Source organism: Mizuhopecten yessoensis, unplaced genomic scaffold, assembly GCF_002113885.1.
Source record: "Mizuhopecten yessoensis strain PY_sf001 unplaced genomic scaffold, ASM211388v2 scaffold673, whole genome shotgun sequence".
Taxonomy (NCBI): Eukaryota; Metazoa; Mollusca; class Bivalvia; order Pectinida; family Pectinidae; genus Mizuhopecten; species Mizuhopecten yessoensis.
Window position 1 is genome coordinate 46,196 of NW_018403664.1, and position 23,143 is coordinate 69,338.

The window sequence follows — 23,143 nt, forward strand, 5'->3', positions numbered from 1 at the left end:
CAATTACTAGACGATTGTATCGGTTTGTATCGATAAAACAATTACTAGACGATTGTATCGGTTTGTATCGATAAAACAATTACTAGACAATTGTATCGGTTTGTATCGATAAAGCAATTACTAGACGATTGTATCGGTTTGTATCGATACATAACAATAATATACGATCATATTGGTTTGTATCGATACCATGAAACCAATGCTAGACTGATTTGTGAATCAGGAAAGCAATGATAGGACCGGGAAACATCCTCCTATATAGTACACTGAACATTATCATGACTGTTGACCTAATTCTACATATAACGTCACCTGTCTTTCCATTGTATGCTGTACGACTCATGGCATAACTGGCATAGTGGCGTCTCAAGAGGACGTAAATGAGGATACATATTTGGCTTCAACAGCTGCTTCTTACTCTCCAGGAACTAAGCAAAGCATGTGCATTATGTTAGACGGTACATGAAATATATAATGGCTATTGAAAGACATGCATACGTGACATGTAAGACATTTTATACGTTGTTAAGAAACAACATGTCTCTTTTAACCTCGTATCATTGGGGTTTCTTTTTAATCCATTATAAGTGACCTTAGCGTTTTAATGAACGTCAATACTATTTTGATTTTAATGATAATTTGTATTTGTGATATTCTTTGCTACGAAGGTTGCCGGTTCTGTAAACAGTCCACTCTGTGAAAATTGTTTACGGTGTGCATTAGACGGTCGTTCGTAGATTTAACAAATAGTCAATGTATTTATATCCTGGTCTGTTTCTTAGTGACTATGAATTTTCATATTTATCGACTTAAGTTTTATTCGTATCCTTGTTGATCGATACTTTTTATTTTTATTTTGGGTCTGTACATCTGTACAAGTAGTTGTTTAAACAATAGGAAAAATATGTTTTGTTTCTGTACTGAAATATATATAACGAGGGATACATGTGGTTGTCACAATGGTCAATGTTCATATTGTAATCGATAACATTTTCCAATTACACTTTTTTTCAAAGTGCCAAGACTTCTCGGCCACAGATGTGCAGAAGACGCAAACTGCATTGACATTCCAAACGCCCGATGTAGCGAAAACAACACATGCATTTGCACGTACAAGTACAAAGACACAGACGACAGGACAGCATGTAGCGCACGTGAGTCACTGTGGACAGCCTAGTACTATTTATAGTGTTGTAAGAAGTGATGCCATTGTTAGATGATGTCTAACCTTCCGTCCGTTGTACGTGTATTACCTGTGAATTATTTATCTTATGTACTAATATCCAGGTGCGATCATCGCGACGATAAATATATTTGTACCTTCAACACCTTTGACTCCTTAGAAAAAACATCATAATGAAACACTCGCAGAATACATCCGTACCCAAAAATAATCTTTAGAATTTGTTTCAACGAATGAAAGGAACGTCAGTTTGATGTCACAAAGCTACAGTTGACGTGTTTACACTTACAGGACCCCGGGTATCCATTCCGACTGTCACCGATCTTTGGTTAGGTCGCATTTGTAATCTTGAGGACAAGGAACCGTGTCCAAATTGGAACATCACTAATCAGCGGTGTATGTCAGAGGACGGCAGGGTCAACACCAGGTGTCGCTGTGTGGCGGGTTTCTCTAACGTTTACAACGAAGGCGAATGTCAAGGTAAACACTTTTGTCATTGTAATAATTAAACCAGGCTATATGTGTTTTTTGACGGCAAATATGTTTCAACTATTGACAAACACGCTTATACTTTGTTATTGACAACGAAATATACATTGCACACATGATGTTAGGTAAACTCGGATGTCAAACTATTCTCGGGGGGGGGGGGGACTCAAAACTGTTTTAAATGTTGATACAAAAAGCTTGTATGTCTCGCTGAACAAGCATGCTACAAAAGGAATTAAATACTGTCTTATAATTTCAGTTTAATATTTAATTTGATATATAAACGAACGACTCTGTATTTATAGCTGTCGCTTCACGTTATAAATGGAAACATTGTATGATTGTTTCTAGATTCAAGAGTCGCACTGGAAAAACAAGTAGAAACTAGATAAATCATAGTTACGTATATTGTACATTTATCACAGGATATTATAGAATGCTCTGTTTTGATAAGAAAAACATTTTACTTATTTTTTTCAATGGCCTGGCAATGTCAGTATTTTAAAAAAATGATTTTATTGTAACTATTTTTCCTGGTAAAATGGCCACACATCAAGTGTAACTACATAATTCATTTTCTTGAAAAAATATTACATATACATAGAAAGACGCCGATAATTTATGAATGTGTAAATGACTGCTCATATATAAACAATTTTTGAGTACTTGTTGGCCATGACCCCGACATTTGAACAAACGTCTAACCATACAATAAACGAGCTCACTTCACCTGGCGGAAATTTCCCCTTAACCAATAGCCGGCGCTACATATTGTAACCCGATCCGCTATATAAGTCCTTTTTTCTATAAAACACCATTTTATCTCAGAAATCAATATATATATATATATATATTTATGCCATATTTATACCGATTTTCTTTTCATTTCTGCCATTTAGAAACGCAGACCTATTTCATACAAGTAAATATATCCCATGAACTTGGATGTCTAAAAAGGAAAGACAGAGAGGACAGCGAACGATGTTACATATACCATCCCTTCCGGTATATCAAGCAGTACCGAAACCAAAATACAGGTCACTTCCGGAACCTCAAACTGAGGTCCCAGATTCGTGGGGTGAGGTCATGTTTTCAGTCTTTTTGGATTAATACGAAGCTCAGTATTAATTCCAAGTGTGGAGTGCATTTTATGATGTCTTTCCAAAAAACACATTTAAATCGTCTGCACCTTTCGATAATCACTTGAAAATATCAATATTGTCGGAGTTGTCTATTAATACGCCAGATGCATTCAATGTAAAATGTAGGCTTTAAGAGAAAAACGTCAAGGCATTATATTATGTTGGTGTAAAAGTTGCATGTAATGTGGCTACGATATATACCGAACAAGCGGCGAGTGTTATTTACAAATATGGAAAACTATGATACTTTAACCTGCATGCTCACCCCGGCGGCAATTGATGAAAATAAAGTTGATAACCCCCCTTCATCCTATACCCTGAACCACGAATACATACAGAACCACAATATCAGGGATGGTTTTAGATAAACGGTAACCTTGGTTCAGTTGTCAACATAATGTTCGCATTGAACTCGGCACTATTGTGATACAAAGGTTGATTGATACACGTCCAGACCTTCTCCTGATTATGAAATAAAATTATGCCAGACCTATGGCTAACTAGCACTGCATATACTGGGTAACCGAGATACCACACCGTTGGATAAAAAAGGATGATGAGAAACCAAAATCCTTAATTATATCAATTATAGAATTTCCTTATGATTGATCAACCTAAGATGTGCTAATATTTTTGTATATGTAACCATTATTATATGCCATCAACAATCTAATAACTAATGATATTTTCCGCGTGCATTATTCTGATGAGGTACTAGCATTAGGAGAAAAGATCATCTTGCTCATGTCAAATCCCTTAAAGACAGCATTTTTATTACACGCCTTACTATAATAACATTAAAGATATAACGCAATATCAAAGTCGATAAACGACCACGGTAAGTTAAGAGACATCAAAGAAAAAAAGAAAACAATTATAAGCTCACTATAGAAACTGGAGAAAACAATAATCCTGAAAGGGCAAGCGATTACAGTGCTATACATATACATGTGGTACCCCTATTACATCCTAAGGTGAGTATGTATGTTACCAATGGTGTAAGCCTCACCTAGCACTACGATAAACACTGACACTTCAGCACTGTATATCATCTAAGGACGGCGGTAACATTTATGCAACGTACACCAAATCTCTTTGATAGAAGGCCAATATAAGGAAAATACATGGCAATGTTTTCCGGATAATTTGTTTACTCCTATTCCTGAGCAGTATTAGTAGCAGATCTATCGTGATCAGCATGATACTTAGACTCTTGAACAGATGATATAATGATATGGAGATAAGAAATCTTTGGTTGCTACAAGTCAACTAGAAAAGGAATGATTGTACTACATCGTCAATAAACGACGACAAAATTTGAATTCACGTTCCATGCATAAAGCAACATAAACAAGGGAGACAACAGAACAAAGCAAGACATAATGACATCCAAAGTTGACAAGAGTGCATACTATATTTTCGCAAAAATGTACCGTTTTGGTGGACCAAGTGTATTTCATTTATAAGCATGTAAGGAATGTAGAATTATCCCGTACCATTAAGTTGTATTTAATACGTAAATATATACTGAAGTATTTAAAACGTAAGGATTTCATTAACGAGGTTTACAGATATATTTTGACCTTTTCTAGTGTTTATGTACGTGATTCTTTTTTATTTTTATTTTTTATTTTAGTATATACATGAGTTAAATACTTTTGCTGACCATATAACCTTGTCAGAAGACGCCTCAAGCAATAAGTAACTACACGTGTGAATGACCTTACCGTACATTGTACTTCTCATTCGACAGCTGGACGGTGCCTTCAACCAGAGTGATATCTGGGATCGATACGTATCCAGTGAGGTCATCAATATGACCGAGACCAGGTCCGGTTTCCAAATTAACGCTGTTCTCCAGATCATGGCCGATTATTATACAGTCATGAACGGATCTGAAATACGGATACATCTCGCCAACCACCTCAAAAGGTGAGGTCAATAACGTTTTAACAACGAAGCTTTCTAGTTTCCCTATAATATCAGCAGTAACTATGAACATATAGTTATCAAATACATGTAGTAAGATGAAACTAACAAACCAATGCAGATTGCTTATGAATAGGTTTTAATGGCATACAATGGTCATGGCTCCCCTCAAGAGCTCTGGGAACAGAAGCCCATGCTATCGGTTAATTTGATAAACCACAAAATTGACAATTTGAACTGTAAAAACCATTACATGGGTAACCTAATGTACATGTACTGTAGATTTGTCAGTCAGTCAACACTCTTCAGAAAGCTCAATAGCATAGGAGTAGCATTTCAGGTGTCCATAAAAATATGCCAAATGCCTGACATAAACATATGTATACTGGTAGCAATATTAATCTAAATAAAATTATCGAAGGTTCGTTTAAGAAAACATTCAGGTTTTAAATGACAGAAGTTATTTAAATTTCCTTGAGTCAGGTACATTCCATAATATTTTACATGTACGCAAACCAAACGTAAACTTTACAATCACTCATTGAAATAGTTGAGAAATAAACTTAAAATCTTTAATTAAATATAATAAATATATCTAACATTCCATCTATTACATCTTTAATGGAAAGGTGACAAGCATCTTACTACACAAACAAAACAGGTTTCTAGCGGTGTTTCACACATCGCTATCTCGGTCCCAAACAACTATCAAATCACTGCTTTATACAGTCAGTGTTTATCACTAAAAATGGAAAATGTAAATGACGAGACCTGTTGTGGGATTTATATTGTACATTTTCTAGAACATGTGATGTTGTTGCAACATTCACTCTTTCACACCTTTGTGAGAGCTATCTACAAATGTGAATGCGTAAAAAGTATTATCCACTAACCTTCATCAATGAAAGAATACACAAGAATAAGCTGAAAATTATAATTATAAGTTGTGTATCTATATAGTTTATTCCATGTGAAGATAGCGTATTTTGGTTATATTTGATTTTGAAATGTAAATGTTTTCAACTCAGAAACGACGGAATCCTAGGAACCAGTCAACTGCGCGTCGCCGAACCTTATATAGACAACATTCAAATAGAAGGTAGGTTTTTGTTACTCAAAACGGAAAAGCATTCATCGTACATGTATGGTTCTTCTTTTCGCTTATGCATCCGGATTCTTGGTCTAATACTGCTAATAGTATGTTAGGGACTTTTCCTAAATCCATAACCATGCATATTATAAAGTCTTAAATAGCAAACAAATGTATTAAGCACCATGCTCATGTTCCAATTGAACCGGAAAAGACAATTATATTCCATCACAAAATGCTCCGGTGATTTTTTCTTTCCAGATTTTGACGAGTGTGAAGAGTGGCAGGGCCGCCTGAACGACTGTTCGAAAATGGCATGGTGCATCAATACTTACGGTAGCTTCATGTGTTCATGTTATTACGAGTTCGAGGACAAGTCACTGGATCCGATCAGTCGTCCAGGAAGGGTCTGTGAAGGTAATACTCTAAACTGATAAGATTCTGCATTTATGAAAACCAAATAGGTACTGCTTAAGTAAGCTTTAAAGAATAAGAAGGTTCAGCAAAGGTTAAGTCTCATGTCTAGGAATATTCCGCACACAATAGATCTAACGATTCAGCGGTTGTGCAAAGGTAGATTGTTTTTAACCTGGAAGATTCGACAGGTAAAAGATAACAACAAGGAGGATCTACATGGGTAATATCTAACAAACAAAAAGTTACATACTGGTAAAATGAATCATTTAGGCATGTTTCATATTAATCAGTCACAGCATTTAAAACTCTTTTGCTATCGTAACGGAATATATCAGACAAGAGTTTAGAATTGTATCAAATAGATAAATACTAATAGTTTAGTTATTTGTGATAGATATGAAATAATTCAATATTTCTTTGAACGAAAATACAAATATGAGTTAACGTTTAATAAACTTACGTCAAATATATAAAGTTATTCAAAATTCTTTATTTAAAAGATATTAAGAAAAAAATAGATAAATACTTCTAGTTTATTGTTTGTGATAGGCAAAAGATGACTCAATATTTCTTTGTACGAAAATACAAATATGAGTTAACGTTTAGTAACCTTACGTCGAAAATAATTATTAAGTTATTGAAAATTCTTCATTTAAAAGATATTTAAGAAAAAACATAAAAATGTGGTCCTTTAAAAAAGAAAATTAAAAAGAATGAGAACGAATATGTTAATAAGTATGGGGAGGGGTGTATCCAGCCTGAATATTTTAAAACATGTACACTTTATGTATGGCTCCCAGGATTTTCACTCGTGGTAGGTCTATCTATCGCCAAGTGCTCTCTCGTGGATTTATACAATGTATACATACGTGGAAAGTATAAATGAAGTGAAATATGTTTTGCCTATTATATGAAGCAAAATATCAACTTATGACTGCCCGAAGAAATATTTAGTACTATACGTGTTCTTAACTTGAGAGCGAATGAAATTTCTGTACAGCCATAGTGTCACCGACATTACCTTTAATACCTCAGAGGTGATGTATATTGTAGTGTCACCGACATTACCTATAACACCCCGGATTTCATGTTAGAGGTAGTATCACCGACATAAGTTATTATACCTCAGAGTATGTGATGTTATAAGTATTTCATGTATTGCCGACTTTTTTGTGTAAGGTGTCATTCCCTTTATACCTTTCTTGCAGAACAAACTGAAACAACAACACAGAACACCAGGTAAGTGTGCCAGCTTTAGGTAATAAGGAGGACATAAATTCACCGCACTAAGGCAGAACTTCACAAATACATGTACGTTGGCAGACATGTTTGTTAGAAGAAATACAATCCACGTAGTTATATAACGTATATTTTTACTTTCAGTTTTTTTCTGACATCTAATTAGCAGACCCATGTGTGCCACCAGCATACAATGTATATAAGTATATTTTTATTCATGTCTGGTTCTGGTAAAATGTCAGTCTTTATTTGTAGAAATTTTATCCTAGAATAAATTCTGTTCATCTTATATACATCAAATGAATATGCACGACTTCTTCTTTTAATTCGTCAAACTGACTATTTTCCGCTTTTGCTCTGACGTTGCCATGTGTAAGTCTGAAAACTAAAACACCTCTGCAGACTTCTTCAGAAATATTCGCAGAAATACTAGAAGCTTAATTTGTGATTAGCAGTAATTCAACCCAACTGCATAGGAATAAGAAACAGACGTTTTCTGAATTTCGATAAACTTTCTACCCGATGTATGTTTTAATGCTACCGTCAGAAAAAGAAATACTGGTGAATCAAAATTATTCGTATGTGTTTTATGATTATTGCATATAATCATCTTGATGAAGTAGACATGTCAGTTTACAGAAGTTGCTTTGAGAAGTCAAAATAACTGTATGCTTCAATTTTTGTTGCAGATGCTCTGGTGGATCCTGTAAAACCAGATGGGAATGTGAGTCATTATACAAACTGCTACTTTGAGTAAAATAAAATCCAAGAACAAAGTGATTTATATTTAGTTTAGTCTAATTGGTTACATTAATTGATAAAAGATTTTTTAACAGAGTACTCAATCTTACGATGTTTTGTTGTGCATCCGCGATGTATGTCAAGTTGGATGCATGCTGTTTTGGTTGTTAAACATTGATCATGATATCAATATAATATGCCACTAAATTTCTTTTGTCATTACAGGGGTAGGATTCGCTCTCGTCATGCTGTTCATTGTCCTTATATCATTCCTAGTGTATGAGGTTTATATTCGCAAAAAAGAACTTCGTGAGCAAGAGTAAGTCCGATGTGAAAACATTGATGACATTTGAGCTAAATACAATTAAGTTTCAATAGCATAATAACTCTTTAGTGGCATACATAAGATGTTATATGTAAGGTTGAACAGGATTTATGTACTTAAACATTTTGTACCTTATTCGGTATGCAGAACACCGATTAATGGTATCGTTCTTCACTTTTGGGATGGGAAATCCCGATTGATGGGGTAAGATACCTTAATGTCCTGACCGAGACTAAATATTTAATGTTCTTACCCTGTAGTTTTAGTTTTTTTCTCTCTTTTCTTCAATGTTGGGATGGAGTTTTCTCCCGTTGTTACGGTACAAAATTAAGCCCATTTATGTAACAAGACTTTTTTAAACGTGATGCTATTTGATCGTTTGTATTATGGTGCCACAATGCATTGTACCGTTTCCCGTTGGAAGATGTAGAGACATAGGGGGATGTTTAAACAAATCTTTCTTCAAAAGTGTGGCTGTCTAAAGGGCAAACATATTTGTTCAACCTGAAGAAAATGTTTAGAAATATTTGTTCACATTTAGAAACACGTCGAAATGAAGACATATATATGTGTGTGTAATATGATATATTAACGACGCTTTTTACCTCACTATCACACACATGCAGAAACATTTTACGAATAAAGTGTATATCGTAGTAACATGAGAACTATTGGTATTCTTTAGAGACCCTGGCTATTCAAAACTTAAGCGAGGAAGATCGCGAAGATCTCGCAGAAGTCGGCGAAGCAGACGACGTTCACGAAAATCCATTTCCCGACATAATAGAGAGTCTGATGGCGGGAACAGTGACTGTGCTATAACTATTGATCAAGACATACCGACGAAAGGTAAAAAGACAGCTAGCATACACAGACCCCAGCAAATTCCAATTGTTGCAATATTTGGCAGGGGCCGAAGGCGATTTAGCTTAAATCAGATATTGCTTAGTAAGATTTATATGTAATCCAATTCGTTATTTAATCAGATGAGATGAGATGATATTGTAATAATTTGTAAACAAATATTTTATACTTTCTAGAAATATTCAAAAACCAGAATCCCCTAAAAATGTGTTTTCGTCAATCTTTGATATCTCTTTACTTTAAATTTTCCCATGGAAACGTCTTTTTTCTATATTTAGGTTCATGTATTGTTGTTTAAAAAAAGTGTAAAACAAATCCATCAATGTCGTTATTTAATGTATCGGTATTTAATGTCTCATTATTTTTTTCCAGATGAAAATCCCCCAACATATGGCACAGGTGATTCCTAGCGATTACCTTGTTACTAAAATTAAAACCAAGCAACACAAAATGAACCGTAATTCCGACGAAATTGGTACGTGTATATTACAATGATTACGCACGGTTCTATGCTATGTTGTATACAATTTGCCTGTAAGGAACCATCTATGGGAAGTTTCTGAGAATTATTTGCCTGAAGAGACCAGCGATATGTTGGATAACTACCTTGAATATAGTTGTCACGAACGGAATCGGCAAAACCTAGACCTGAGCGTGTCTGCTAAGCAGTCTCCTAATAATGTTTAAAATAGCTACACGATGGTAATCAAACACTGACATCCGGTCACAACCAAATCGCCACAAGCATACTATAATACGTTCCTGGGTTTTACGGACAATGATCGGGAGTTCCTCTGCTAAGCTATCATTGCCCAGCATATTGACAGTGGTCGCATCACAACTACATGTACCGTTGACTATCATATATATAATCAAAATCCCGTCAAAAGTGAATGAATACTGGTCACTTCCTGACATTTTATTTTAATAAAGTGAACGTTAGATGCTACCAGAGATAATCCTTTGGGAACATCATGTCCTCGATAACCAGTCAGGAATCTAAATCTTAACAGAGAGTAAATACTCCAACTTTTCAAATCAATGGGACGGCTTTCCTTGCCTAACTGCTCCAAGGAACCATTTGATGATTATGCTGCCTGAAGGTATACAGATGACGTTAAACGATCTTTTCATCGAGGTGCTCTAGCTGAATGTATCCCAGCGTAGTATCTGCTTTAACAGACTATGGTAAAATTAGTCCTCTCAAAACATTGGATGCTAGTCAAACTTTGTAATATTCCGAAAGTTTGGTGTTACCAGTATCAAATTACGTCATTGTTTAGAATCCAATGATTTTTTTTCCTAATTTTAAGTTAACTGTTATAAAATGAAATACGAAAACGTTTCAGATGTGTTTGATGTGAGGAAAGACAAAAGTAATGTAAAAAGAGTGGAAAGCGTATTGTACAATGTGTGAGCGAGAAAGAGCAAACATGCAGTCACTGATTAATAATATTGAGGAGGAATTAATTCACTGCATCATTTATGTTGTATCACTAATGTTAGGCGGTCAGCAGTTCATTTCAGTGCTACACTGATCTTTGTTTGAAGGAGAGGGATATTGTTACTGTGCAAAGACAAAGAAAGAGAGAGAGAAAGAGACAGACAGACAGACTGAAAGAGAGAGAAGAAAAAGGGGAGAATAGTTTGTGTAAAAAAATGAAACAATTTTCATTCCAAGGATATATACCATGTATGTGTAATAAAAAACAAAGTCCTCGTCCGCTTGTGTTTTTCCGTTTTTGTGTAGTCTCAATATATTGTCAATGTTGATACAAAACAAACCATAGAAAGCAAAAGAGAAAAAACATCATGAACTCTTACGAAAATATTTAAGGCTGAACATTCGCTACGTAATGGTATTACCCTTAGACCCGTTAGTTATCTCGAGTCGTTAATAATCGATATGAAAAGATTCAACAAGTAAAGATACACCAAAACAAAAGGGAAACCACCATGAATCCCTTTTAAAGTCCAGACCAGGAAAGTGGTGTACTCGCACTTACTGCTCCTCATGTTGCTCCTCATCTCTCCACTGAGGCTTGAAACATGATAAAATCAGAGATCTTAGTGCTGCAAAATATGATCCGCATATAGTCATGTATCTTAGTGTGTCATACTATTTTTGTATGATTAAAGTGAAAGAAGGTGAAGTCAAATTAAGTCATCCGGAGACTCCTTTTCGCATATTCTTCTATTTACAATCGTTGAATTACCCATTCTGAGGTTTTCATTGCCTTAATTTAATTATCTAAAAGGATTCAGAGGGCCTAGTAGGAGATCAGAATTTTGAAATCGGTTAATATTTCGTTCACGCTGTTTCAGAAACATACAAAAAATTAGGTAAGACAGTCTGTATTTATGTTGACGTCATGAAAAGAAAGTGCAGATGGAATTATACATCTCTTAATCGGCTATACAACAGATGAATCAGCCTATAATGTCTTTGTCGAACTATTTACAATATAATACACGTTCTTGGTACCAACCTTTTGTAGCCCAACAACCCCTATCGGGTTTCAATGCCTGCTATAGTTAACGATATATTAAAGTGTATCACATTTTTTTACCAGATGAAAAAATAGCTGCTGCATCGGTCAGAGACAACTATTTTCCTTGCTGTGGATCAGAGCCCATAGTTTCGTTTCCAGAGTTGTTGTTGGCGTTCATGTTAAATGACGTCTCGTAATTTACTTCATTCAAGTTCTAAAAATTGTGTCACATTCCATTCCAAATATAAATTACCAACATCTGTCAAATGTTTCATGAACAGCTTGTCAATCTTACACAACTGAATTAGGATCATCTGTAAAGCATCGACATTGCAAAACCCTCTTTGAGATTAAGTATAACATTAAATATTTCATATTTATGCAAGAAATACTTTTGAGTTTGACAAAAATCGAATTTGAGCCTGTGGCATACAATCAAATCATTGATGGAAAAGACGTTGGCCGGGAATGAGGCCTGCTGAGCTTATTAACCAAATTGTCTTTGTTAAAATCCAAACGTATTGAAAATGTTATTAAGAATGTTTCATCTTTGTAAGTTTAACAAGTTCAAAAAATGTTTCAGTACTAGCTGCACTTTTAAATTTTGAAATAAACATGAACTGTCGTGACAAACGTGACAAGCGAACTCTATCGCTCAGCTGTATCCCACTTAATGTGAAGTTTAATGGCAAAATTCTTTCATATGATGTTTTATTTTTAATTCGTTCTCATTTCGTGCACTAGATCGTCAAAGTCGCATCGGGGTAAAAACAAATTGCTCTGTTCATCACACATGATCGTTCTCTTATCATGTGGTAAGTGGACACGTTATATCCCAAAACGTTGGTGTTTGAGAGAATAGCCATAGAATAGTCAATCAATGGAATGATGTAAACAGCACGACTAGCGCTGGGTATTCACCTCATTACTACATCAACGGGTTTCAGGTTCATTATAACTTTGATTAAATATGGACAGAAAGGATCATATTATGCTCATCTTTACTCTAACGATATTGCACGTTAAGTTATCAACCGACTTTACAGATCATATTTCTGCTTGTCAACGTCATACCAAATATCAAACAACATTGTTTCGTTTGATGACAATGAAATCACGGGGAAATGACCATTGGTGTTACAAGGACTATACGGACATAGCCAAAACAACGAACCCAATGGATATAAATGGGTTTTTGGGGTTTTTTCCTACATATTTAAAAAAAACACTTTTTTTTACAAAAGACAGCACAAAACAAATTGCATATATTCTTGCTCTCGTACTATGGATATTTAAGGAGAATTTTTGACTTCCTATCCGAGATTTGCATTACACAAGTAGTACCTGTATATTTTTGACCGTCAAAATGGATACAAAATGACATATTGTAACAGCATGTGTCATCGGTAGTGCATCACTAATATTTCCTTGGCAGAAACAAACTATGCTGGATTGTTTATTAAACATTACATGTATTACAGGCTAAGAAGTTTTACGGCACGGCCGTTAGTGAGGGCGAAGCAAGGTTGTACTGTAAACTTTCAAGCATTGAGTGATGTGTTGAATTACTAAATCAGACCTACATGTATAGCTATACAGTGTATATTACAGTTAGGTTTCCTTCCTTGATTTCTTTTTGGCTGACAAGGTGTTTGATATCTTGAAGTTTTCCGCCTAGGCGTATGATGACATGACATTAATATGAGAATGCGAAAGGTTCATTAGACTCTATATAAGTATTTAAATTTGCACCTCTTGAATCCATTGCGAAAATCAAGTGCAGCATATTCTATAAAGACATTGAAATAAAACATATTAGGAAGGATATTGTTAATCATGTATAATAGCATAGTTATCTGATATCCACGAAAAGATATATGTACATGTATATATCTTTACGAATAAGCCCTTTGGATTACTTCAAACTTAACTTCAATGATTTATAAATATTGTCTCTAGAGAGAATTTATGCATAGTATATTACAATTTTTGTGCTTTTTATGTGTAAAAAATAATTTGTTCAATGTTATAAAAACTGGATTTATATGAAGTTTCTATTAAAAATAAGAAGAATATGCGAAATCACAACTTTTGTCATTTTTCAATACCCATCAGCCAAGAGAGTCAATAGATCTATATATCATATATGTATTGTGGATGAATACATTTGTTTCAGCAACTTACGGTCTATATGCTTTATATGTCTCTGCTTTATGTATAGTTTTAGCTATAGAGAAAATGTTTTGTTTCCTCAATTAGAAATTGAATCAGTTCAGCACATATAACTACAGATTTTTTTTTTGAAATCGTGCAGATTTGTTAAAACAGCAGATAATCAAAAATGAAAATGTTACAGAATGGATTCAATTTTTTGCGTCACTGTGATAAACTCCCTTTTTGTTGACAACCAGCACGTTGTTTTGTTGATATTCCGTTTTCTAAATATATACCACTGCAATCTCTACCCAGAGTTGTCGTATGAGTGCAAGGACCGTAACTCTGCGTGATAGTCTCGTTCAACCAGACCCTTGTTGTCTGCGCAAGCGTCTGATTGATCGAGACTACACACTGCCAATACAATCATTTTTCGACCATTCAGAACTAGAGCAATGTAGCCGGTAACGTTATGTCAAGAGAATTTACATCTTTAACCGGAAAGGATCAAATATTTAAGTATCCTATAGTAAGATATAAGTTTTAAATCTTACAAAAATGTAACGTTTGTTCGAGATTAGGCAAACGAGAACTTGTTTCGAGATCAAGATGGCGGAGACTACAGCGCGTGCGACTGGCAGCCATGTTAAGACAAGTTTTTCAGTTCCATAGGTATTGTGAATAATCTTTATTTTTCTTACATACGTGTTACCTATAGGGAGAGCTTTGCTCCCATCGGGCCCGTGAGAGAGCTCCGCCCTCTATCATTATATCTTTCTTTTTCCCTCGACTTCAGGAAGATTTTAGATTAATCACTCCTTTCATTAACACCGGGAATGAAATTTCCCTTTTGATCAATATTGGCCCAAAATGTTTTTTTTATTGAAATCGATGAAATATTCTATCAGCTCATCAGTGTCCTAATGGGAACTATCTGCACACAATTGTTAGCCGTACTGTCATGTATATGAATCTGAATCTATACGAGGGCTATCTATAAAGGATATAAGATTATTACACAATCCTTTCAATTCTATTTCGATGTGATGATGTTGCTTTGTCACTGGTTGACAAGCATTGGGGAGATCTGCCTTTTTCTTCATTCTACTTAAACATGAACTTTAATTTTCTACAGACATCCCATTTTCAGATTCATATCTGGACATGACAATACTGTTCACCTCACTACCAAATATGACAACTTCTACAATACCTAACTGTTCCTCGTATTGGCTTTACATGTCAATTTGCATTGGTTGTTTCCAAGGAAAGAAACAGGAGTTAGACACGAGAATGCCTACAACTAATGAGTTGGATCGATAAGAATGCTGTGTTTGTTTCATTCATATCTCTGGCTCACGTTTTACATCGTCATTACCTAATTCAGATTTCACAATGTCTGAAAAACACATTGCATTAGCTTGTATTCATGTATGATTGAACAATAGATCATGTGTATGTATATATTATTTTCTAACAGACCATGCACGTGCGACGCAACGCCTTTCGAAAACCTCATCCCCAAATATAAACAAGCGAGCTGCATTAGTGGTTTCTTTGTATGTATTTCATAGAGGACAAACCAAATCAATTGTATGTTACCTCTAGGTCTACTTTAAACAGGTTTAACTCATAGAGTGAAAACAAAATCAAAACTCCTTTCCAACAAAAATATTGAGGTTGAATGGACAAATAAGAAAACTGTCCACAGGGTCAAAAATGACCAAAAACGTGCCGCTTTTTGGAAAGAGAGATAGGCATCACGTGACAAATGTTTGTACGCTCTTAAGTACAGCCTAATTATATTATTTAGGTCTACTTGCTTATTATAGGCGTATGGACACTGAGATATATGGAAAAAAGTCTGTCATTACATTTTGCTAGGAAGAATAGTTATATTCAGCATATATTTGAATAATATGGTGAAAAAAACAACTCGAAATTCGACAATGCTAGGAAAATATTCAATTTAGGCCGCAAGTGGCCTTCGTGAAACTTTTAAGCATTTTTACCCTCGTTATATATTCCATCACAATATACGCACATACATGTATGTTAATTATTTCTTAAAATAATATCATATGCATATCAACACCTCTTTTCCATCATTACCTAATCTGGTGTATACTTATCTGCTTATATCACGTGTTTTATTTGTATTATACGTAAATATAAACGTGTATTTACAATGGAGGAAAATTGCCATGAATCATGACGTCACAATGGAAGATAAAGTTACAAAACAGTGTTACGTGGCATCATATCAAAAAGATGACCAATTAAATCACGTCCAGGGTGTTACCAAGTAGTGCTTAATAAAATATATTGACCAGATCCTAGCAGATATATCAAATTAGTCGTGAGTGAGGAGAAGCTAAATTTAGGAAGGCGTTGATAAGGTCGCTTACTTTTACACTCCATGTCTATCTTAACAGCAGAGGGCTCTGATAGGTTACTTGTACTGAATCAACTTTGTATAATTATTATAGAAAAGGGCGTAGATATTTGACAATATGTTGTTGTTTTGTATTCTATTTTAACGTTATCGGGGAGAGAAAAAAATAAGATTTTGTAGAAAATAATATTAATATTGGATCTACTCAAAGCTAACATATCCTCAGCAGCAAAAACAAAACTTACTATTATTACTTTAAAAATATTCTCTTTTAGCACTGAACCGAAAGCAGTATTTACAGTTTTCTAGTCTGTGAGATATTTTATTAGTATAGTTCCATTTTTGCGATGAGTGCACAACTTTTGGAACAAACAATAGGCAAACCAGACATAATTATTTCAAAGATACCAATTATGACGTCAACAATTGCCAAATAGCATGCATAGCTCACACGAGCGCCATCTTAATCTGATGAAGTTATTTATTGAAAGCACCACGCACTAATAAATATTATGTTATTTTTCCAAACAGCCCCAATCGAAGCAAAAACGACCCAGATTGTTTAATCGTGACATATAAACTGACAGTAGACAGCGATACACTGATCAATGATTACGAATGCTTCACCTTTTAGAAATCGTGATTGAAAGATAAATTAAAAGAATAACAGTTAGACCGCTATTCGCCACTTCAAGATACCACAACATGGAAAATAGTAACAGGAAGTCGAATATAATCACGAACAAACTTTATGGAAGCATGACTCGCCGTGACGTGACAATGGTTACAACAAAATCGCCAATAATATACCATTTTAGTCGTCTAAACTTGTTTCTCTTAATTATGTTAGAACGGGAACTTTCTTATAAATTTCCTCCACACAACCGAGGTTATATAGTGTGATGTACTCATCTGATTGAACGACAAGTTTGTCTGGTCGAATTCAATATTCCTAGTTGTTCAAGCGTCTTCATCAATCCGTTACTTTTGTTGAGTAAGAGATAAGAAGTGAAAATGACTAAGGGAATTCAATAACGTTGAGCTATAAGGTATTTGACGCATTGCCTACGGCAAGTTGGAATAATGGTAAAAGCAGAAAAGAGTCAATGGCCAAACTTGACCACTGTGTAAATCAAATAGATAGTAATAAGATCTGATAAGTATCGGAATGAGGACTGTATATTATCCATTACAAGTTCGTTTCTTAGGTTAGAGGGCTTGATTAACAATTAATACCAGCTAGGTCTGACGGAGGCGGACAGCGTAGGCATGCTTACAAATACGTGCAAAAGATTTGTTTTACCCCTACAGCTGGTTTTTCTCTGCTAGGTTAATTAAATGACACAGTTCTCATTTTCGGTCTGCTTTCAAAAAAAGAACAAAGGTAAAAAGATCGAAAAGATAACGCCAACGACATCAGCAACAGCAACAGCAGTATCAGCAGCTTCATCCGTGTAGACACACGAACCTCGCACCATTACAGATGGGTTCTCACTAACTGTATCATAATGTCACTGTTTGAAATACATAAGACATGCTTGTTTTTTTCAGATTTTACAATCTTTCGAGGGAAAGACCGAAATAAAACAAATCAAAACTATGCATCAGATTTATATTCATAGTTTGACTCTGTGCAGGGGTCCATCGTGCGGAGCTGTCATAATGCTTACATTTATGTTTACCTGTCATGCTATTAATTCTGTTAACACCATTGTAACCTACATTTGTTTACAAAGTTACTAACTATACATGTCGCAGCTCACGTTAACACTGAGACTTCTGTTTTTGGTAAGTTTTGCGTATTAACTATCACTTTAGATCAGCTTTTTAATATCCCACGTGGTCAGATCTGTTCAAATAGTTGGTTAGATGTTATCGTTTGTTTGACCGTAGCTATTAACACTTTAGTGACAATAGGCCCGGCAACACAATTAAGGATCCCTGTGTCATTGCTGGCAAAATATTAAATAATCCCGTGGATATATTCCCATATTCAGAAACCTCCCATTGATTTCGTCTTGGACATAAATTTTGCGCAGATTAATTAGCCAGGGCACTTCCGTTGACTAGGTAATTTAGATTGTTAGAACGACAGTTTGGTTCGAACCTTGGTTTAGTCCGCGGAATTTTACACTTAGTACAAAACCGTTGTTGATTATATATTGTTTATTTCATCTTTATTATTATATTTCGTAAAACAACAGCCATGTATGATTTGCTTTTTAGAAATTATTTATCATAACGACTTTCTATCCAAAGAAAAGGTCAAAGGAGCAGTTTTTGGCAGTGATGGGGGGATTCTGAAATATAAGAATAAGTAATAAAAATCGAAATCTTTTGTAAAAGGTTTTATTTTTGTATTTATTGCATAAAAATGAAGGAAATAGTGCTTCTTTTCGGACCTTCTGTTTTCGTGATTTCAACACTTCATCGTAGCCCAGATCCTGATAATCTACAACTGCTATGTTACGTGACGTGGTGACAGTATCCCCCTCCAACGAGAGTACTCTTTCCTGAGTCTGACAGAACACATTCCTTCTTGATGTAGATAATAGCATAAAGTACGAAAGTGTAACATGCAAGCGGATACCAATCCAGCCATTTGTAAGGCAGTAGTTTTCCGTTACATGTCTTGGCTATTACAACAGTTTTTAGTGAAAACCACTATAGTCAACATCATTTTTTAAAAGTGCCCTGTCTTAAAGTTGAACACGGCCTTAAAACTAGATGTAATAAGGGTTAGGCCTATTAGTTAACGTTTCTAGCAGTTTAGTTTAATGGAATTCCATATTGCTGAGTCTGTGACAAATTACGCCAATAGATGATACGCATCTGTGACAGTTGCACCTTACTCCTGTGCTGAGTAGCTGGAGAACAAAGTCAGTGATCCTTTATGGTAGTCTGTGTAGCTGTAACGCACACTCAAACATCGTAAGACAGATGGTGTGTAATACCACTCATCCATTCCACATATAAGGCGTGCAGCTGTAACACTACTCGTCTATCCTAATATATATATAGTCTTTAGCTGTAACACTACTTAGCTGTAACATTACTTATATATCCTAATAGATATAGTTTGTAGCTGTAGCACTACTAATGTATCCTTATATATAAGGATACATTAGTTGTGCTACAGCTACACGTAGCACTACTAATGTATCCTTATATATAAGGATACATTAGTTGTGCTACAGCTACACAACACATATACCAGGATAAATTAGTTGTGCTTCAGCTACACAACACATATACCAGGATAAATTAGTTGTGCTTCAGCTACACAACACATATACCAGGATAAATTAGTTGTGCTTCAGCTACACAACACATATACCAGGATAAATTAGTTGTGCTTCAGCTACACAACACATAAACAAGGATAAATTAGTAGTGCTACAGCTACACAACACATATACCAGGATAAATTAGTTGTGCTTCAGCTACACAACACATATACAAGGATAAATTAGTAGTGCTACAGCTACAAACTATATATATGGATATATAAGTAGTGTAACAGATACAAACTATATATATTAGAATATATAAGTAGTAGTGTTACAGCTACAGACTATATATATTAGGATGTTTAAATAGTGTTACAGCTATGCACCAAATATATTAGGATAGACGCGTAGTGTTACAGCTACACACAATATATATTAGGATAGACGCGTAGTGTTACAGCTACACACAATATAAATTAGGATATATAAGTAGTGTTCCAGCTACAAACTATATATATGGATATATAAGTAGTGTTAAAGCTACAAACTATATATATGGATATATAAGTAGTGTAACAGATACAAACTATATATATTATGTTAGACGAGTAGTGTTACAGCTACAAACTGTATATAGTAGGATATATAAGAAGTGTTACAGCTACACACCACATATATAAGGATACATTAGTTGTGCTACAGCTACACAACACATATACAAGGATAAATTAGTAGTGCTACGTGTAGCTGTAGCACTACTAATGTATCCTTACTGTGTAGCTGTAACGCACACTGAAACATTGTAAGACAGATGGAGTGTAATACCACTCATCCATTCCACATATAAGGCGTGCAGCTGTAACACTACTCGTCTATCATATTATATATAGTTTGTAGCTGAAACACTACTTATACATCCTAATATATATGGTGTATAGCTGTAACACTACTTAGCTGTAACATTACTTATATATCCTAATATATTTGGTGTATAGCTGTAACACTATTTAAAAATCCTAATATATATGGTGTGTAGCTGTAACACTACTCGTCTATCCTAATATATATAGTCTGTAGCTGTAACACTACTTATATATCCTAATATATATAGTTTGTAGCCGTAACACTACTTATATATCCTAATATATATAGTTTGTAGCTGTAACACTACTTATATCTCTTAAAAAATATGGTGTGTGGCTGTAACACTACTCGTCTATCCTAATATATATGGTGTGTAGCTGTAACACTACTCGTCTATCCTAATATATATAGTTTGTAGCTGTAACACTACTTATATATCCTAATATATATGGTGTGTAGCTGTAACACTACTCGTCTATCCTAATATATATAGTTTGTAGCTGTAACACTACTTATATATCCTAATATATATAGTTTTTAGCTGTAACACTACTTATACATCCTAATATATATAGTTTGTAGCTGTAACACTACTAATAAATCCTAATATATTTGGTGTATAGCTGTAACACTACTTATACATCCTAATATATATGGTGTGTAGCTGTAACGCTACTCGTCTATCCTAATATATTTGGTGTATAGCTGTAACACTACTCGTCTATCCTAATATATATAGTTTGTAGCTTTAACACTACTCGTCTATCCTAATATGTATAGTTTGTAGCTGTAGCACTACTTATATATCCTAATATATATGGTGTGTAGCTGTAACACAACTAATGTATCCTTATATAACTACTAATGTATCCTTATATATGTGTTGTGTAGCTGAAGCACAACTAATGTATCCTTATATATGTGATGTGTAGCTGTAGCACAACTAATATATCCTTATATATGTTGTGTGTAGCTGTAGCACAACTAATATATCCTTATATATGTTGTGGTGTGTAGCTGTAGCACAACTAATTTATCCTTATATATGTGGTTTGAATGTATCCTTATATATGTGGTGTGTAGCTGTAGCACTACTAATTTATCCTTATATATGTGTTGTGTAGTATGTGTTGTGTAGCTGTAGCACAACTTATGTATCCTTATATATGTGTTGTGTAGTATGTGTTGTGTAGCTGTAGCACAACTAATTTATCCTTATATATGTGGTTTGAATGTATCCTTATATATGTGGTGTGTAGCATGTGGTGTGTAGCTATAGCACTACGAATGTATCCCTATATATGTAGTGTGTAGCTGTAGCACTACTAATTTATCCTTGTATATGTGTTGTGTAGCTGAAGCACAACTAATGTATCCTTATAGATGTGGTGTGTAGCTGTAGCACAACTAATTTATCCTTATATATGTGTTTTGTAGCTGTAGCACTACTAATGTATCCTTATATATGTGTTGTGTAGTATGTGTTGTGTAGCTGTAGCACTACTACTAATGTATCCTTATATATGGGGTATGTAGCTGTAGCACAACTAATGTATTCTTATATATGTGGTGTGTAGCTGTTGCATAACTAATGTATCCTTATATATGTGATGTGTAGCTGTAGCACAACTAATTTATCCTTATATATGTGTTGTGTAGTATGTGTTGTGTAGCTGTAGCACTACTAATTTATCCTTATATATGTGGTGTGTAGCTATAGAACTACGAATGTATCCTTATATATGTGGTGTAGCATCCTTATATATGAGTTGTGTAGCTGTAGCACTACTAATTTATCCTTATATATGTGGTGTGTAGCTATAGCACTACGAATGTATTCTTATATATGTAGTGTGTAGCTGTAGCACTACTAATTTATCCTTGTATATGTGTTGTGTAGCTGTAGCACAACTTATGTATCCTTATATATGTGTTGTGTAGCTGTAGATGTGGTGTGTAGCTATAGCACTACTAATTTATTCTTATATATGTGTTGTGTAGCTGAAGCACAACTAATGTATCCTTATATATGGGGTATTTGTGTAGCTGTAGCACAACTAATTTATCCTTATATATGTGGTGTGTAGCTGGAGCACAACTAGCACAACTAATGTATCCTTATATATGTGATGTGTAGCTGTAGCACAACTAATATATCCTTATATATGTTGTGTGTAGCTGTAGCACAACTAATTTATCCTTATATATGTGGTGTGTATCTGTAGCACAACTAATGTATCCTTATATATGTGGTGTGTAGCTATAGCACTACGAATGTATCCTTATATATGTAGTGTGTAGCTGTAGCACTACTAATGTATCCTTATATATGTGTTTTGCAGCTGTAGCACAACTAATGTATCCTTATATATGTGTTGTGTAGCTGAAGCACAACTAATTTATCCTGGTATATGTGTTGTGTAGCTGTAGCACTACTAATGTATTCTTATATATGTGGTGTGTAGCTGTAGCACAACTAATATATCCTTATATATGTTGTGTGTAGCTGTAGCACAACTAATGTATCCTTATATATGTGGTGTGTAGCTGTAGCACAACTAATGTATCCTTTTATATGTAGTGTGTAGC

General features: G+C 34.6%; 2 protein-coding genes across 2 annotated transcripts in view; both read left to right on the top strand.

The window, feature by feature from the left end:
* The window catches only part of LOC110451897, a 30,930-nt gene extending 30,230 nt beyond the window's left edge, over positions 1-700 (top strand). Inside the window, exon 4 of the mRNA XM_021500123.1 lies at positions 669-700. Within this exon, the coding sequence (XP_021355798.1) occupies positions 669-700 (32 nt within the window). The remainder of the gene's footprint in view (positions 1-668) is intronic.
* Positions 701-1,012: 312 nt separating this feature from the next.
* LOC110451600 lies at positions 1,013-11,138 on the top strand. The gene is made up of 11 exons (XM_021499722.1): positions 1,013-1,154; positions 1,475-1,663; positions 2,572-2,750; positions 4,568-4,746; positions 5,772-5,842; positions 6,095-6,250; positions 7,459-7,489; positions 8,179-8,213; positions 8,456-8,549; positions 9,241-9,404; positions 9,792-11,138. The coding sequence occupies exons 2-11, from the start codon at positions 1,582-1,584 to the stop codon at positions 9,827-9,829; spliced, it is 1,029 nt and encodes a 342-aa protein (XP_021355397.1). The 5' UTR covers positions 1,013-1,154; positions 1,475-1,581; the 3' UTR covers positions 9,830-11,138.
* Positions 11,139-23,143: the final 12,005 nt, after the last annotated feature.

Bases quoted from the DNA above. Each gene is read 5' to 3' on its own strand.
- LOC110451600 (XM_021499722.1), top strand. From the start codon at position 1,582: ATGTCAGAGGACGGCAGGGTCAACACCAGGTGTCGCTGTGTGGCGGGT. The intron at 1,664-2,571 runs GTAAACACTTTT...TCTGCCATTTAG, and splicing joins CAACGAAGGCGAATGTCAAG to AAACGCAGACCTATTTCATA. The intron at 4,747-5,771 runs GTGAGGTCAATA...TTTTCAACTCAG, and splicing joins CTCGCCAACCACCTCAAAAG to AAACGACGGAATCCTAGGAA.